Source organism: Microtus oregoni, unplaced genomic scaffold, assembly GCF_018167655.1.
Source record: "Microtus oregoni isolate MIOR12 unplaced genomic scaffold, Mior012 000001F_ref0000356, whole genome shotgun sequence".
Classification (NCBI taxonomy): domain Eukaryota; kingdom Metazoa; phylum Chordata; class Mammalia; order Rodentia; family Cricetidae; genus Microtus; species Microtus oregoni.
In genome coordinates, this window is record NW_024543060.1 from 14,793,108 (window position 1) to 14,812,481 (window position 19,374).

Below are 19,374 nucleotides of genomic sequence, written 5' to 3' on the forward strand. Positions count from 1 at the left end.
GCTGCCGGTCCATCTTGTGTGTCCTCCTGGAACTCACCTTCGCTCTTCCCATCCAGTTAACAAGGCCTGCCCAACAGCACCAGAAGGAAGGGCTCTGCTCCCTCCGGGGCTATGATGTCTCTGGGAAGTTCTCCTACCCCAGAGTACTCATGGAGGTCAAGTCAGGCTTCTGAACATCCCACTGACTGGGATGACTGGCAGAGCAGCTAACAGGCTGAGGCTGGTACAGAACATCTGAAATGGTAGCCAGAGATGAGACGGCAGAGGCCCTCCTGTCCAGTGTAATTTCCAACTCAGTCTTCTATTCGTGAGCTCGTGGCAATACCAACATCTGCAAAAGCAGACCAAGCTGAGGAGGGCAGCCTCGTGTTTCAGGGAAGTAGCATAGAGCAAAACCAGCACATTCTGAGGAAGGCACACACTCTAAAACCTACACAGCACACAAGTTCTGCTGTTACGATGCCATCACCACAGGCTTCTGGACCACCCAGAGGTGGTGGAGTGCAAGTCTGCATGGATGTGATCAATGGATACAGGCATGAAGGCTTTTAAAAGCAGAGACAGGGCAGAGCACACTGGCTCCTGCATCAGAATCAGACAGGTAAGACAGCTGAGGATGGGTGGGCACTAAGATGGCCTTCCTTAGCAGGCTTGTGTCTTACAGTGCAGAGGACAGTGGCACCAACCTCAGCATTCTGGTGATATGCCCCTAAAAGCGAATAATATATGTTCTTTTTCTCTTTTCTTTCTTCCTCCTTTTTGTTTTTTGAACTCACAGAGATCCATCCACCTGCCTCTGCCTCCTGAGTGCTGGGATTAAAGGTATGTGCCACCACCACCAGCTAAGTTCTCTCTTTTAATAAATTATGTGCTTGCTCTAGTCATTCTTCCATTCCCGACATTTGTACGGCTTGGCTGCAGCCATCCAGAGTGAAGGATAAAATGCACACAGGTGCTAAGTGACTTTTCCGGGTGTTTACTTTGCTGGTTTGCAGGTGTCACTTTGAGCTGCTTCAACACATGGCATTCTGTCCAGAAGGAACTCGCAGTGTGCATGGACTGCTCCATCCACAATCAAAGATGACGAGAGCAGGGCATTTGCTGCTCTAGGAAACAGTGCCTACCTCAGCTGCCCCACCCTCTGGCCCCAACTGTTGGCAATGGAATATGAAAGCCAAGGGTCAGCCCTTGTCTGCAAAATGGGAAGTAAAATTCTCAGACCAGGGGCTGGAGAGATAGCTCAGAGGTTGGGAGTACTGACTGCTCTTCCAGAGGTCCTGAGTTCAATTCCCAGCAACCACATGGTGGCTCACAGCCATCTATAATGAGATCTGGTGCCCTCTTCTGGCATGCAAGCATACATAGAAGGAATGTTGTGTACATAATAAATAAATTAAAAAAAATTTCTCAGATCAGAGCCAGGCTCCAAGGAGCTTATATCTGATTAGAGAAAATTATCTTGAAACAGAAAGGTATTTAATTTTCAATTATTATTAAGAGATTTAAATTTTTTTCTTTTTAAAATTATTTATTTTTATTTTATGTACACTGGAATTCCTTGAGCTGGAGTTACAGACAGTTGTGAGCTGCCCTGTGGGTGCTGGAAATTGAACCTGGGTCCTCTGGAAGAGCAGCCAGTGCTGAGCCATCTCTCCAGCCCTAATTTTTTATGGGCTGGAGAGATGGCTCAGAGGTTAAGAGCACAGGCTGTTCTTCCAGAGGTCCTGAGTTCAATTCCCAGCAACCACATGGTGGCTCACAACCACCTGTAATGAGATCTGGTACCCTCCATGCCAGAATACCGCATAATAAATAAATAAATAAATAAATCTTTAAAACAATGTTTTTCATTTATGTGTCTGTGAGAATGTATGTGTTGATGCCTGAGGATCACAGATCCTTTGGAGCTGGGGTTAAAGGCAGCTGTGAGCCACTCTAAGATTAGAGTCCTGACAATCAACCTCCCGTCCTCTGCAAGATCAGTGTGCGCCCATAACCACTCTCAGCCCAGATTTTCTTATTCTAAAAGTAAACAAAAGGAACATTAACATCCAGTTTTGACTGTTTCTCTTTCCACTATCATAAGGGTAAAATAAGCCAGTGATAAAAGTTGCCATTCAGTACAAAGTGAACAGGTCCCTTTATTAATGTGTGCTTGAAGGTGAACATTACTTCTGAGGAGACAAATTCTCTCTTCAGTTTCAGAAAAAGGAACTTGGATTCTGTGGTCCTTGAACAGTTTCTGTAGTTGATTGTCCCCCCACCCCAACCAATCTTTTCTCCTTCCTTTTGGATCTTACGTTAGGTTAGTTCTGCAGAGATACAATTTTCATTGAGGAAATATCCTACTTATTCTTGAAAAGTTAACCCTAAAAACAAAAGCAGTTTTAATTCCCAAACCCCTATCCATACCATGAAAACATTTTTCTTTTGTGGGGGAAGGTCTTGCTGTGTATTCCAGCATCATCTTCCTGTCTCAGCCTCCTGGGTGTTGGACACATGCATGCGCTAGCATGCCCAGCTGAATACTATAGTTAACACAAGTTTAGTCTATCAATAACATCTTTCTCTTCAAAAAGCACTTAATAAACGCTATGGACTTCCAGTTTTAACAGTTTATTGAGGAGCTGCAGGACTGTTGTCTCCGAGTTGTCGCTGCAGGCGGTCAGCACGTGGTGTGAGCCGCTGGCCTATGGCAACCCTTAACTGTGCCAGCTCCTCAGTCACTCTTCTCTTCTGCTTGGTAATGCCTGTATTCTGGCTTCAGCTCCCATGTATTCTTGTGAATCCCTTTTACATTCTGAATGCCAATTTCTTTTAATATTTCTTTCAGGTATCCCTAAAAAACAAAAAGTGTCACAGAGGAGATCATCAAGGCAGAAAATAAAACTTAAAATGAAATACACTAAATACAAGAAACAGAAATTATGCTTCTTAAACCCAAGTGGGGTTTCCTATGAAGAGGTTCAATAGCTCTGTAAGGCACACCCCATGCACACAATCATGTGTATCAAAGCCTGGGAATCCTGAATAAAGAAAATGAGTTAGAGGAAACACACATAAGTGGTGACTTCAGGGGCTTAAAGGACTCAGTCCAGATTGCATTCAGCGGTTTAGGAGCACACGCACAAATGACACATACTGTAGGGATGGGACGTCACAGTCAGGAAACAAGCAGATGACAAGCATCTAAAATTCCCACTTCTTCTTTTAAAGACTGGATCTCATCATGCAGTCTTGACTGGTCCAGACCCCATAGGTAAGCCAGACAGGTCTCAACTCCCAGAGTTCCATGAGCTTCCTGAGTGCTGGGATTAAAACTGAGAGCCACACCCATCCAACTGAGATGGCTCTAAACTCTGAGTTCCAGAACATTGTTTCCTGTAGAGTAAGGACAGGTATGATCTGTGCGCTGCCCGAGACTGCTAAAGCAGGGAGAGGACGAAGAACTAACAAGGAGACTACTGAAGCTATGAGGGCCCAGGCTCCTTATGCTCGGCTTACTATTTATATCTCTGAGAACTGCTTACTGAATGATTACTGGAGTCATGGAAATTATGACTGTGCTAAGTGTACTACAAAACCCAGCCTGTTTGTCAAAGCCCACTGAAGCACCCACTATAAACTGACCAATACAAATTACAGTAGTTCCTAAGAAGAGAAAGAAGTTAATTATTCACAAGTGATGTGTTCTGCTACAGAAAAACCAATCACTAATGGCTGAGGGGCTCCTGCCTAGATAATATTTGCACTGTGTACAATACTACCCAAACCACACTGTGTGTGGATCTTTAGCAAGCCCCAGTGTGTGTGTATGCTCAGCTAGCTTCAAACTCACAGAAACCCACCAATTTCTGCTTTCAGAGTACTGGGATTAAAGGTATATGCCACTATGCCCCCTCCCCTTACAAGGCTGGCCCTAAACTAGGAGAGATCTGCCTGTCTCAGTTTCCAGAGTGTCACCACACCCAGACTCGTCCTTGCTTTTTGGAGCAAGATCTCATTAAGCTGTGTAGGCTGACCCTCAAATCTCCCGTCTTCCTTCCTCTGTTTTCCTGAGAGTGGTGGTTTTAGAGACATGTTCCACCATGACAAGCAAGAGAAGTCTACCTTTGGCACAGCCCCTAGCGGATTCGTCCAACTACTCAGAAGCTCCACCCTATCCGCTTTAAGGCTGCTGCCGCTCTGGCACTCCGGGATCTTAGTTAGCCTTTGTTTTCTGAACCAGTGCAGGGCACTGCAGGTTACCAAACAGTCGAATTCCTATCCAGGCTGATTTGGAATAAGGCAGCACAATTCATTAAGTCAGGGGTAGGAAATTTAACAGCAGAAAACTAGAGTTTGTGAAGGTCCTCAGAAGGCTAGCATCTGTCTCCTGGACAGCCTTCCCAGCCCAGCAAACAGGCCCCAGCAGGGGGCAGCAATGAACCAACCGAGTTCTGGGTTCCCCCAGGCGGTTTGCCTGCTTCCCACACCTTCTATAGTTGGCTTTGCTAAAGGAATTGAGTGTGCATGAATAAGCATAAAGGCTTGGGCATGCAGGTGATGTGCACGTCTGCCATCTGCTGTTTCAAATTACACTTGAAAAATGGGACACTGTTCATAAACTACTTTCTAATTAACTGGATTCATAAATGGAGAATGAAGGGTTAGGCACAAATGATCTGAGTTTAGGTGCCAAGAATGACATCTTTGTAGGATTCCAGAGAATGGTTTATTGTGAGGCTGCTAGGATGCTGCTGTTGCACAAACAATGGCGCCATTGGAGATGCAGCACAGTGGGGTCACACGCAAACAGCAAGCACCAGGAGCGGTTCAGCGGCAGAGGAAAGCAGCTCTTGACTGCAGGTTGTGCACCTACCTATAACCTAGGCCAAGAAGACAGAAAACCAGGGAAGGGTCCAGCATGGAACGGTAAGGATGTCTGCACAGGGACGGAGAGCTGGCTCAGCCGTGAGAGGCTCACAACCAAAACGACAAACCGGTTGTTCTCACGCTGTCCCCTTCATTTGGCAATGCAGCCGTACATGAACTTATTGTGACAATAAGGGGACAAGACAGCACTGCCTACCGACCTGGTCAGTAACAAAGCAGAATCAGAACCATGACACTGAACCAGACTACAACTCTGCAGGGTGGTGCTTTCAGATCTCCTTTGTCTTTAGGATGTTTCAAATCACAAGACACTTTACTCCAACCAAACGAAAGGGCTTGGCAAGGGAGTAGGCAAGCGTTTGGTGAGGAAATAGTAGGGACAGGGAAAAGCATGTTCAGGAAAATCCCAAAGGGAGATGTAGCTAGAGATTCTAACTAGTTATTATTGCTGTGATGAAACATGACCAAAGCAACTCGGGGAGGAAAGGGTTTATGTGACTTACCCTTCCGCATCTTAGTCCATCACCAAAGGAAGTAAGGACAGAAATTCAGAAGGGGCAGGAACCTGGAGACAGGAGCCAATGCAGAGGCCGTCGAGGGGTACTGCTTACTGGCTTGCTCCCCATAGCTTGCTCAGCCTGTTCTCTTACAAAGCCCAGGACCAACCAGTCCAGGGATGGCACCACCCACAATGGGCTGGGCCTTCCTACATTTGCTGTGGATCAATTTTTGGGGCAGACAGAATGCTGGGATGAAGAAGGGCGGAGTCAGAGGAGTTGGGAGCCCAACAGAGCAAGTAGGATGTATGGAAAATGAGATAACTAACCATGAGCCAAACAAACATGTAGAACTTTTAAGATAAAAAATATGGGTTAATTTAAGTTGTAAGAGCCAGTTAGAACAAGTTTAAGATATAGGCTGAGCATTTAGAATTAAGTCTCTGTGTGTTTATTGGGGAGCCAGAGGCCATGACAAAAAACTCTACCTAAACACATCAAGCACTAATTAAGAAAATGCCCTACAGCTGGATCTTACAGAGACTTTCTCAATTGAGTGCCGCGTCTCTACCTCGACCCGCTAGGAAGACGCCGTACCCGGAGTTCGCTCTCCCCCCCCCCCCCCTCTCTCTCTCTTCCCCTCTCTCGGGCAAACCTTTCAGAAGACTCCAGCTTCTGCCAAGTTGATATAAAACTAGGCAGCACCACAGACAACGGTGAGGTGTTTCAAAGATGTCTCACGGCAATACAGGCAAGCACAGTAAGAGAGCGCTGGGAAGGGCTGCTGCTGCCCTACCTGTGTAGTGGTTAAGGTCTTTGAGGTTGGGGACTGGATCATTTTAACTGACAGTAATTCTGTTGCAGAAAGAAGTACACACTTAAAACCTGAGTGACTTTCCAATTTCCTTTCCTCACCTCAATGCCTCCATTTCCAAAAGGACGCCAGAAGCAGGTAGAGCTTCGTGTGTCACATGGGAGCAGGCTGTTTCTCATTAGTGCAGTACACCTGACCACAGGAGCTAGAGGGTCAGGACAACGGCTTTCTATTTGTGGTGACTAACACGTCAGATCGGCCAGCGGACTTCCAGACTTCCCTCAAACCTAGGACGAGGTGCAAGTAACTCATGGCTTTCTCTGTTTCCTGCCACCCCACTCTACCCAGGTCTTTCCTTCTCCAGCTCTGCCAACCTCAGAGGCCTGATCTGCATTTCATTTCATCAGACATTTCAGTGATAAGCAATATTTAAATCAGCTGATGTGATTAAAAACAGCTCTGACAGGGAGCAGATTACAGCTGACACTTTCCCTAAGTAAATCACAGACCCTGTGTGACTTCTAGTCACAAAGCTGGCCCCACAAGTTTACATCAAGTGCCCAGTATGCAGATCTGTGTGCCACAGGTGGCATATGTGAATTGTGTGTCTTATAAGAGGTTGCCACAGGAGGAAGGATGTCATAAACAGAATTTTTGGTGTGAGTAAGTGATGCTTTCAGAGATGTCAACAGAACAAAGGACTTACTAATGAGGCTGTTAGTGACTCCAAGGCACAGAACTGCTCATTAAGAAGCAAACTACACATTAGGAGTAAACAGTGAAGAAGGCAGCAGATGCTCCCGCTACTTCAGACAGAATAAACTGTGCGCCGGGCCTGCATTTTTCTCCTTTCTCCTCACCAGTTGCCCTGCCACATCCTGTGTCTTCTCTGGGTTCCCACTGGTTGTATTGTCCTCTTTTTCTCTTGAGCAGCTTACAGATGGGTAATAAAATGGCCAAAGGATAAAACCCTGCTTTATCTTACTTTATATTTTATTCAAACCTTGAAAAACCAGCTAAAAATTGCATTAATATTTGTGTGCTAAAAAGCCTTATTTGTCTGGCAGTGGCGAATGCCTTATAGGTCTGAAGGGTTCAGATAGTTTACTTTCTTTTTAATTCTTAAAACAACGAACGTCTCAGTATGTAGCTCTGGCTGTTTCATGCTGGCCTCAAACTCATTGCCTGCCCTGGCTCCCGAGTGCTGGGATTAAAGGTGTGTGCCACCACTGAAGAAATGAGTATGAATTCTTACTCAGGATAAGCTGTCAGGACAGAAGTCAGACCTGTAGATGTCTAGGATTTGGGGGTGGGTGACTGCTAATGGATATGGGATTTCTTTGGGGTGCACGTTCTAAAGCTGATTGTAGTGATCATTTTGTGACTTTGAATATATTAAAATGCATGGATCGGTGCAGTTCAATATAGTTTATTCTGCAAACAAAGGTTTTTCAATAGCGAAGAATGATTTCAAAATGAAACTGCATGTGATGGCAAACAGCTATACTCTCAGCACTTAGTAGGCTTGAGTCGGCAGGAGGAAGCACTCTATGAGACCAGTTAGACTACCCACTGAGTTCAAGGCTGGCCTAGGCTACACGTTGAAAACAATTTTTTTTCCAGTCATACAGTTAAAGTAACATATCTATTAACATAGCTCGACATGTTATTCATAATTGAGATTACTGAGAGTTCCATTCTGGAAATAAGGGTGGACTGTCTGATGCAGAAATAGACTTGTCCAGGCAGCTACAGTGAGAACGGGAGGCCCCAGGCAAAGAAGTTCCAGGTGTTCTTTCTTTTTGTTGCTAATGCTTGATGAGAGAGTTCAATATAGACAAGATCTTTTCTTGAAGAAAACTGTTTCCATATGGATGGTAAGACTAAAAACATAGCCCTCTAGCTTGTTACAAACAAACAAACAAACACAGCAGAGGGCAGTTAACAACCTCTCATTTTCACTTTACCTCTCTGTAAAACTGAATGGAGAAGCTGGAGAGATGGCTCGGGAGGAAGAACATTGCCTGCTTTTCCAGAGGCTACAAGTTCAGTTCCCAGCACCTACACTGGGCAGCTTACAACCCATCTGTCACTCTAGGTTAAAGGAACTGGATGCCTCTTGTTGTCTCCAAGGGTATGGGCACACACAAGGCATATTATATTCCTCTTATACTCACCCAACTCATGGCATTTCTTCATATTAAAGACAAACTTTCTGGGTTACCGTTCACAGGAACATTCCATTTTCACTTTGCACACACAACTTTGATCTCTGGACCTCGTGCAGCACCTTCTGTATAAGCTTAAGTTATTTGGACATGTTACTAAGTTCATCTTAAAAATGACCTCATAAATGAGGTATGGAAAACCAAAACCAAAACAAACCAGAAATGATGAGAAGCTGGGCCTGCCGGTACAAGCCTGTAAACTCTGACTCAGGAAGAACAGACAAGAGGGCATCAGGTCAAGGGTGGCCGAACTACAGCTTCAGGTCAAAGCCAGTCTGGGAAACCGCAGGTGACCCCACCTCCAAACAAAAAAATCAAAACAGGGCCAGACAGAGCTGAGGGGCCCAACCCCCAGAATCAGGAGTTTGAGGTCAGTTCTGTCCCATCCAGTGCTTGACCAACCTGGGCCGTGGGATCCTGCCTAAACAACATTCAGATGCTGGCCTCAAGTCTCCTATCCACCTTGGCACTCTAGCTGCTCACTCTTCCTTAATAAAATGTCTATATTTCTACCCAATAATACTGATGATGGTAACATACAAAATGAGACCCAAACCTCTCATCAATAGAAACATTAAAATTTTGTAAGCATTTCAATTTTATCTACTTATATTTTGCAGTCATTTATCTTAGTGCAATATTTCCTATTTTAAACCTTGATTAAGACTCCACTTTTTGCACCACAAGTAATTATTCTCAAAAAGGACCGTCATTAATTAATATACTCTCTTGGAACATTTAATATCATTGATACCAAATCAAGAATTGAGGGATGCGACCTAAAAATTACTGAAAACAGAGACAGAGGAGTCGGGGGAAGGGAGCTTCAGAACACAGCAGCATAACAAACAGCGATGATCTGACCGCACAAACTGGGACGAGCTCCAAATACTACAGGTACCCACTTTCACCCTGGGATTAGGAACTGATAAGCAAGTATCAAGCTTGTGTTCCACTTTCTGCACTCCTGACCACAGGAAAAGCAAAGAACCTTCCTGTGAGGAAAACACATTCCCGCATCATTAAAAAGGCTGGTCCACAGATCTGTGTGCCAGATTAAATCTCAGAGGACACAATAATGACATCCTCAGCTGAAGTCAGGACAACCGTGTCCAAGCCCCAGCCACACCCAGGACCTATCAGAAAATCAGTCTTGGGTCTGGAGAGATGGCTCAGTGGTTAAAATCTGGGTTCAGTAAGACCAATGCACATAAAATAAGAATCTTAAAAAAAAAGGGAGTCTCTATGCTACCTTTTAAGGACCCAAGTAGGAGCCCCACAGACCAGGATTTGTAGCCCACAGCATGAAGAAGAAACAGGAATTTCTCTCTGGTGTCAGTGTTACTTACAAAAGGCTTGGGAAGGTATGGAAATCAAGTTCCATTCTGGAACTGCAGGGATGGCTGAGTCGGTAAAGCATTTGCTAAACTAGCATGATGTCCAAGGAGTGATTCCCTAGAAGCCTTGTGAAAAAGTTGGCCTGGAAGGGTGTGCTGTAAACATTGGGCATCTCTTCAGCCCACAATGTTTCATATTTTAGAGAGAGAAGAAAAAGTTAAAAGCTGAATCACAAACGCTCTGTTAAATAGAGATCATATTGCTGACTTTATGTCAGGTACCAAAGCTTGGCCCTTTCAAACTGGCTTGTCTTTGAGAAGGTGCTATTGTTTGGGCTGCCTATATAAGCTATATACTAGTGAATGACATAAAGATTACTTTACTCTAGTGTAGTTTCTGCCATAATAAGTTTGCTTGTAGAAATGAAAGTTTTTAGGAAGAAAAAAATAATAGAGAGAAAAAAAAACTAGAGGTAAGTATGATGGCATGTGCTTTTAATTCCATAACTATGGTAGCTGAGGCAGGAGAATTTTGAGTCTGAGGTCAGTCTAGGCTATATAAGTGAGGCAACAAGAAAAAGTGGGGGTGGGAGTAGGGGATGGGACATGAGAAACAGATAAGGGAGAAGAGAGGGGAAGGCAGGAGATGTGTGTGTGTGTGTGTGTGTGTGTGTGTGAGAGAGAGAGAGAGAGAGAGAGAGAGAGAGAGAGAGAGCGCACCATGGCACTGAAAGGGTCAGCATGCAAATAGTATTGATATGCCAATATGTGATATTTAGTTTGTGTTTTAACAAATAAATCTTGCTTGAAGATCAAAGTGCAGAGCTAAGCCACTAGAGGTCATGGAGTGGTGGCACACACCTTTAATCTCAGCCCTTGGTAGACAGAGGCAGAGGGATCTCTGTTAGTTCAAAGTTTCAAAGTCACCGTGGGCTCTATGAGATTGAATCTGTCTAAAAGGGAAACAGCTCACACAAAAGTGCTTCCAGCACTTGGGATCACATGCCTTTAATCCCAGCACTGGGGAGGTGGAGACAGGAGTGATATGGCTAAGCGGAGAGAGGAATATAAGGTGGGAGGAAACAGGAGCTAATTGCAGTCTCAAGCAGTCAGTCAGAGGACGCAGTCTAAGGACAGATCACCCCTTTGGTCCGGCACTGGTAGAGGTAAAAGGTCTCTCTAGTGGCTGGCTGCACTGCTTCTCTGATATCTCATTTTTCACCCCTTAATACCTGACTCCAGGTTTTTCTTAAGAACAATCAGAATTCGTGCTACACCAATACTGCAGAAGATTTGTTGAAGGCCAGACTTCATGGTTGGAGACTTGGTATCGACCAAAAGTTAAGAGTCAGAGATGGTACAAACCTGCCCTCAGAAGGCTGAGGCAGAAGAACCAGGAACTTGAGGCTAGTCTGGGCAACACTAGCTAAGTTTCAGCAAGTACATGGCAAGACTTGCCCCTCTCCAAAATGATCGGGTGCTGAGGTGGCTCAGCATCTGAATGACTGTGAGCAGACCTTCTCACACCAGAGGTCCACTGTGAGAATCCGACACAAGCTACTCACCCATTCTTGGGGATGTAACTATGTTCACATACATGCCTTAGGCTGGTGGATCTCCTGAGGTCCACCCAGGTCACTAGTGAAGAGATCTAGTGCCAGAGACTAAATACCACCACATAACAATTATCTGACCAGGGTGGGGAGCTGGCTCAGTGGTTAAGAGCACTAACTGCTCTTTTAGAGAACCTGGCTCAATTCCTAGCACCCAATTTCCTTTTTTGGTCTTACCAGGTATAGACATACATGGAGACAAAGAACCCATACACAAAGAATAAATGCAAAAACAAAACAAAACAAACACCTGAACGGAAAGAGTCTGTGGAGACAGGGTACACGTGGATTATGTACTGGAGATTGGTCTTGAGCTTGGGCTCTTCCTGCTGAAGCCTCTGGGTACTAAGATTATCAAGGGGCACCACCACACCCATGCAGACAGACGTGTAGAATAAATAACCATGACACCACGTTAAAACACGAACTTGCTTTCCCTAGCATTACTAGAATGCCCCTCCGCTCAGCTTACTTCCTCATGTCTAACTGTATGCATGTTTTATTCTTTATGAATAGCTTATCTGCTGTCAGTGTCTGGAATGGCCTTTTTAATGTAGGCATATTTACATATAAAATGAAGATAAACATCATTAAACCCAGAAGAAACACAGCTTGCTAATAAACTATTCTTTTAAAAAACATTTCACTCTCGTTTGGGTGCTGTTTCCCATGCTGTGAAGCCGAAGGGAGAGAAAGCATTAGCGGAGCTGCTAACAGAGCAGCAGGAACACTCTAACGAAATGAAAAGGAATGGGAACCATCTAACAGAGCTCAGATTAATGTTAAAAATATAGATTCCTTTTCTTCATATAAAATTATTTCCACTAAATTTATCTATAATCTTATTACTACTCTTAATTTTATGTGTATGGTGTTCTGCCTGCATGTATTCTGTGCACTGTGTGTACGCCTGGTGCCTGCAGAGCCGAGAGGAGTGTCAGATCTCCTGACGTGGAGTTATAGATGGCTGCAAGCCACCATGTGGGTGTAAGGAGTCAAACCTGCATCTTTAGTAGAAGAGCAGCTAATCTCTTAACTACTGAGCTATCTCCCCAGCCATAACATTTTATTGTGTGTGTGCACACACACTCACACACATGAGGGCATTGGTGTGTGTATAACAGAAGACAACTTTCAGCAGGGGGCTCTCTCCTCCCAAAGTGGGTTCTGGGATCATCAGGCATGCGTATGAATGCCTTTACAGAGTGAGCCATTGCAGAGGCTCTTAAATGTATTTTAAATCTAAAGTAATGAAGTAGATGTTGGAAAGACATAGCTGTATTAATTACGACTTCTTTTCTGAGTGTCACATAAGCTGCCATTAGCAGAGTGGATGCAAACTTAATCATGCTTCTCCTCACTAATACTATGTTAATGAAGGAGGGTACACTTAAGATCAGTATAAACATATACATACCACAGGCTGCTTTGTGATGTCCACTAAATCCTTAAGATTATAGTACTGATGTTTCTCAAAGGCTGAAAACAGCATGTCTAGGACGTGTTGTTTGTCTGCCCGGGCCCGCTTTCCATCTTCTTTTTTCTTCCTTTCATATTCAATCTACAGACAAAAACAGAAGAAAGGCATCAACTTAACCTTCTGGAAACAGGCACTTCTGCCCTAGTCATCTGAGAACCACATTTAAAGCTCCAAGGCCTCTGTCAAGGACTCAGAATTGGGGTCTTGTTGCCCCAGCATTCCCAGTACCCTTCAGACTCTAGGACAGCTATCACACTGCTCTATAAACCATTTTCAGTCTCTCTAGAAGTTTTTTTTTCTTTTTTTGGTTTTTCGAGACAGGGTTTCTCTGTGGCTTTGGATCCTGTCCTGGAACTAGCTCTGTAGACCTGGCTGGTCTCGAACTCACAGAGATCCGCCTGCCTCTGCCTCCCGAGTGCTGGGATTAAAGGCGTGCACCACCACATTCATTTCCTCCAAAAAGGTTTTCTTCCTGGTTAAGCTGGACTAGCCAGAAGCTAACTTGCAATTCCTTTATTTTTGATTAATCATAATACAGCAAGATAATTTTATGACACAAGCTGTAGTTGGTAGGCAACAGTTCGGAGTCCATAGGCACAGGCTTGTTACAGGGCAGGTTCTCTAGCACCTGAGAAGTAAGGGAAGCACTAGGCAGAAAGGCTGTTCTCTCTGACCCCCAGCTGCTGCCTTACTTCTACACACTGAGGTAGGTAAATGCCCTCAGCAACGACATCAGCAGACTATTTTTCTGAATCTTTATCTTACTAGTGTCCTCCAAATTTACCTATATAATACACCTCTTAGTCAAATAAAACCAAGACACTAGGGCCATGCTTTGTGCACACCACAGGGCTGCACATCTTTACACATACCAACACTGGACGCAACTCTCACCCCTCATCAAAGCTTCTCTTTGCAGTGGATGGAGACCACTGTAGATGGAAGCTACAAATGGTCAAAAGCAAAGAACCACTGACGTAGGGTGCCCACTGCCAATAGATATATCTACAACACAACCCAGGGAACACACCAAAAGAGGGAGTGAAAAATTATTAAAAGCCAGGGAACCAGGATATCTGTTACAGTATTTTCTGTATGAGAAAGATAAGCTGCACCCATGAAATTGCAACACCATGGTCACCTAAATAAGACCTGAACAATGACACCAATTGACATGCAACTTGAATGTGGGAAGTCTCAGAAAGCCCCACGCCTACACAAAGAGCCACAAGTAATTGATGACTGTTGAAAGAGAATCAAGTCTTTTCCAGGGATGAACAACCTAACTGGTTATCCAGTAACAAGTGGTCAGTGTATACATCTGGAAAAAAAAAAGTATACATATGAGCAACACTAGATGGACCCAGCAGGTTGTTTGTAAGTGTGTATGCATATGAGCACACACAGGCTAGTTTTATGTCAACTTGACATAAATTAAGAGTTAACTAAAAGGGAACATCAACTGAGAAAAATGTATCCATAAGATCTGGCTATAAGATAATTAGTTATTGATGGGGGATGTCGTAGCCCATTGTAATGGTCCTGGGTTCTTAATCAGAAGCAGGCTGATTAAGCCAGGAGGAGCAAGCCAGGAAGCAGCACCCCTCTATAGCCTCTGCCTCCAGGTTCCTGCCCTGTTTGAGTTCCTGTCCTGACTTCCTTCAATGATGGACTGCAATGTGAAAATGTATGCCAAATAAACCCCTTTTTCCACAGTTTGCTTTGGTCATGGTGTTTCATAACAGCAACAATAACCCAACTAAGACAACTTATTTTAATAATAATGATGACAACTATAGAGATAATACATGAAAGCAGGATAGCTTGAAGGTAGAGAAATGGGAGCAGTGAGAGAGGGAGCAGGATATGATAACAGGGGCTTGAAAATGATCAAAGTGTAATTGACAAGTATGAAATGTAATGAAATCCAGTATTTTGTACAGTTGTATGAATGTCAATAAAGCTAAACCAGTAGTTCTCTCTCACTGTTATACCAGTACTAACTATTTATGGAAACTCATCTTTGCATTTAATCCATTGGGAAGATAGCTCAGTTAGTAAATGCACAAGGACCTGAGTTCCATGCCCAAAATCCAGGTAAAAAGCCAGGTATAATGCTAAGTGCTTGTAATCCCAGTGCTGGGCAGGCAGAGATAGACAGATACCTGAGGCTGAGGTTCAAGAAGAGTTCTGTGCCAGTGAGAAACCTTGTCTCAAAGGAAAAAAAAAAGCTGACGGTTCCGTGGGCTTCACAAATATGTGTGCTCATGTGCGCGCACACACAGAAAATATACCGCTTTACTCATTTATGTCAGTTGGTTAAGCTTAATTTCTTCTTCATGAAAAGGCAGAGTAACGTGCTGGAGAGAGGTAAGGTCAGTCTTGAAGCTCACTGGGTGACTAAAGCTTTGGTGGGCTGGAAGAGGGCAGCAGAGAGGTGACCCTGCACGCTGAGGTTACTGTAGTGTGGGGACCAGCTTCAGAACAAACAGCACAAGCACTCAGAGCTAACAACTGAACTATGGTGTAAATTCCCCGAGACACTTAAGCTTATGTTCTCTATTTTAAGCATAGTGGTAGGCCAGCATGGACGTTCTTAGGACAAGATCGTAACAGAGGAAAAAAATCTCAAATGCATGCTGCAGATGGAATGGCTGGGAAGAACAAAGCTCAAGCCAGGTTTAGGATTCTCTCGGTGAGACAGGCCTATTAGTGGAGGCCTGTGATTCCAGCTACTTCGGAGGCCGAGAAAAGACCAAAAGTTTAAGGCTGCATGGGCTACAGAACAAATTCAAGGCCACCCCCGACAACTTAGCAAGACTATCTCAAATCAGAACATAAGACAAAAGGCTGAGGACAGAGATCAATGGCAGAATGCTTGCCTCAGTAGCAAAAGAAAAAAAAAAAAAGCACAAATGGAAAAGGGGTGTCTTGAAAATAGCATAAAATAGTGCACCTACGTGCTATTTTAGAAGATTACATTAGATTTAGAAGAATACATGCTTTCTCTGGGTCCAAAAAGACAAAACTAAGAGAATGATCATATTGGGTAGTAAGAAAACACGAGTAACCAGGACCAAACTCACAAATCCAAGCATCGCAACATCCTACCTCCCACCTTTAACTTATGCTGAAAAAATACAGGAGAGACTGAGCTCAGGAAAAGGAGGAGTATTGGTGTATTAGCAAGGTCTTTGTTTGAAATGACTGGAGAAGCTAGAAGTTCAGTAGGAAAATGATTTCATAATCTTGCCAGTAAAGCAAGATGGCTCCCTTGAAGGCACACATTCTACTTGGCAATGGTGAGACATTTATGTGTGTACCCATAAAGGTCAGAAGAGGGCAATGGATCCCCTGGGACTGAAGTTCTAGGGGGTTGTGAGCCCACTACAGGGGTGCTGGGAATCAAACCCAAGTCCTGTGAGAGAGCAGCCAGGGCTCTTAAACGCAGAGCCATCTCTCGAGCCTCACTAATACCAAACGTTGTACTTAGAACAAAGCTAAGGAGTTGAAGTCCGTTTTCATGCTCCACAGCATAAAAACAGTGCCCTTCTTAGTACTGTACTCAATTAACACTACAAACAAGGCCACACAAATAAACTATTAATACTATCAACTACTGTACTCAGAAGAAGACTACCATGTCATGTTGCTTCTTTTCCCACTGGGCATTTTGTTTCTCACTGATGCCCGTTGGAACTGCAGGGAACAATATGCAAAGCAGCCAGCCAGTCAGCTCATTAGCAGCCAGGACAATGTATAAATTACTAAGATAGTTACTGGAACAGAAGTAATTGTTGTGTCATGTGAATTTTACTTGCTGATATTTTATCCGCCTCCACTGACCACATCACTACAGAGCCAACTGTTAGAGATAAATGTTAACTCAGAAAGCACTTTAAGCTTAAGTCTCCAGTTATAAATGTTTTATATTCCCCAAATTTATCAGATGAAATTAATTTCATTTTCTCAAGAGAACAAATTATTCAAGATTAAAATGTAACCTCATGTTGAAAACTGACTGTGGATGTGGTATAGACATGCTCAATCGTTATTACTGAAACCTTAATCACTAACTAAAATTATAAATGCCGCCCACTACCAATTAAGATATTTTAATTCAGATGTCTGTAAATTTCTAGACTGTTGTTTGCAGAAATTCTCTTGACTGCTTTGTCAAGGCAGTCTCTGTGAGGCTTTTATTCTAACTTCCGAAGTGATCGTGACAGCCTTGATTCTCATGGCTCTGGATTTTAAATCCTGTGAAAGATTACTTTCTTCTCCCCTCTGTCAATGCTTCTATTTCTGATTGGTGTGTCATCATCGCTTGGGAAAAAAGCAATTCGTTAGAGCAGGTCAGTCCTTGGTGTGCAAATTCAAAAGGACAAGGCATATAGCATTCTCCTATTAAACCATGCCAGGGAAATACTGCTGAGAAGCCCTTAGGATATAGTCCCATGGGCATCCATTTTATGCACCTAACTGAAAAACTCAAAGCTCAACAACCTTAGTTCTGGAGACTGGCAGTTGGCTGTCTCACAGAAGGGAAAGGACTATGCATAAACATGAAATGTCTTCCTAGTTCCAGGGAGGAGGATGTCACCTGAGGTTTTATGTAATAAACTTTTGGTATTTCAGTGTTTTCCAATTAGCTTTTCTTAGTTCCTCTAGCACCAAAAGTTAGATAAAAAGTCCTTTATTAAACTCAGAACAAGAGGGTCAGGATGGAAACAAAGGTGAGAAGGCAGATACATCTTAAGTTAGAAGACTGTCTCCTGGTGCCATTACAGAACCCCATTCCCCTCTCAACAGATGGTAGGCAACTATAAAAAGTTTCTGTCTTTGGATTGGTGGCTGCAAACCAGAATAACCCAGGAGCTTAAAACACAATCCACATTTGATCAACAGAGTTGGAGGCATTTCTCATCTTCAGGAAAGCATCCTTCTGGGTGATTCTAGCACTAAAGGCACACCAAGAACCACCACACAGAGAGCAGAGGACAGTTCTTTAGGAGCCCACAGGGTTTCTATTGCTGTGTCAAAATACCATGATCCTAAGCAACTTGAAGGAGGAAGAAGGTTTATTTCCTCTTAGAATGTGCAGTGCATCTTTCAAGGATCTCAGGGCAGGCATCTGGAGGTGAGAACTGATGAGGAGGCCATGGAGGAATAGTACTTACTGCCTTGCTCAGCTTGCCTTCTTTTTCTTCTTCTTCTTCTTTTTTTTTTTTTTTTTTGAGGCAGGGTTTCTCAGTGTAGCCTTGGCTGTCCTGGAACTCACTCTGTAGCCCAGGCTGGTATGTGCCCCCCCCCCCCATTCCCCGCTCAGCAGGCCTTCTTATAGCACTCAGGACCACGAGCAAAGGGATGGCACTGCCCACAATTGGCTGGGCCCTCCCATATATCAATTAGCAATCAAGAAAATGTACCACAGACTTGCAAAATCTAGGGGAGGCATTTTCTCAAATGAAGCTCCTGCTTCCCAACAGACCCTAGCTTGTATGCAGTTGACATAAAATTAGCCAGCACAGCTCCTAAGCCAGACTGCTTGGGTTGGTTATTTCGACTGGTCAGTTTCACTCATGCATGTAATAGTAGTTACACTTCAAAAGATAATAGTAATGAAGATGACAAGCCATTTTTTAAGAAGAACTCACAAAAGTAACAGACATATAATGTGCTAGGTTAGGTAAAAGACAATTTACATCTCTAGCAGACATTGTTCTATACATACACTTCAATAGAAAGGTTTAAGAACACTGGCAGTCCTCACTTTGCATAGGAGTGAAGGACCATAAAAATGCCTGTGGCACCTGAAATGAAGCAAAGCGAACTGAATAAATAACAATGACAACTATCACTGCTCCAGCATCTTTAAGATTGTTAAATAATTTAAAAAAAATGACAGATAGTTGTGCACAGTTATGTATGATCTTTGAAAATTTGTCAGCGTATCAAAACTGGTATGGTAAACCATATAGATATAGAAAACAAAATTAGTACATTTATATTTATGAAGTATGTTGTCATTAGAAACATTGAGAATAAAGTATTATCTGTCTGTAAAACCCAATCAAGAACAATTTAGACAGCAGCTCCCTTCTGCCATGTAGCTCCGGATACAGAATAAGCACCTTTCTATGCTTAGCCCAGGTCACAGTAAGCTGCACGGCTCTGAAGGTCCAGAGTCTAAGAATGTGTGACCCTCAGAACAACAAGGACACTGATGAAAGTCACAAAGAACTTACATTGTACTGATGGTTAGCGACAGGCTTGTAATTGGTAGTTACGACTTTGTCCAGCTGTTGGGACAGCCTTACAGGTTTGGAGGACTCTTCTATTTGCAATCTGAAAAAGAGAAGGCACCATTAACACACTGCTTAGAAGAGTGGGTCCTGTAGAGTCATGCCAACTACTAATAACAGGTAAGCAAGTAAGTCAGAATTTCACAGCAGCTTTCCCACAACACACAGTAACACAGACAACTCCAGTGTAAAACCTAGTACCATAAGCTAAACACACAAGTTACG

The 19,374-nt window shown here is 43.6% G+C and overlaps 1 protein-coding gene across 1 annotated transcript in view; it reads right to left on the bottom strand.

Annotated features, from left to right (window-relative positions):
• Positions 1–2,121: 2,121 nt before the first annotated feature.
• Gtf2f2 (general transcription factor IIF subunit 2) overlaps positions 2,122–19,374 on the bottom strand; it is a 128,154-nt gene continuing 110,901 nt past the window's right edge. Inside the window, exons 6-8 of the mRNA XM_041676801.1 lie at positions 19,093–19,192; positions 12,782–12,925; positions 2,122–2,839 (exon numbers count right to left, since the gene is read on the bottom strand). Of these exons, the coding sequence (XP_041532735.1) occupies positions 2,720–2,839; positions 12,782–12,925; positions 19,093–19,192 (364 nt within the window). The 3' untranslated portion in view covers positions 2,122–2,719. The remainder of the gene's footprint in view (positions 2,840–12,781; positions 12,926–19,092; positions 19,193–19,374) is intronic.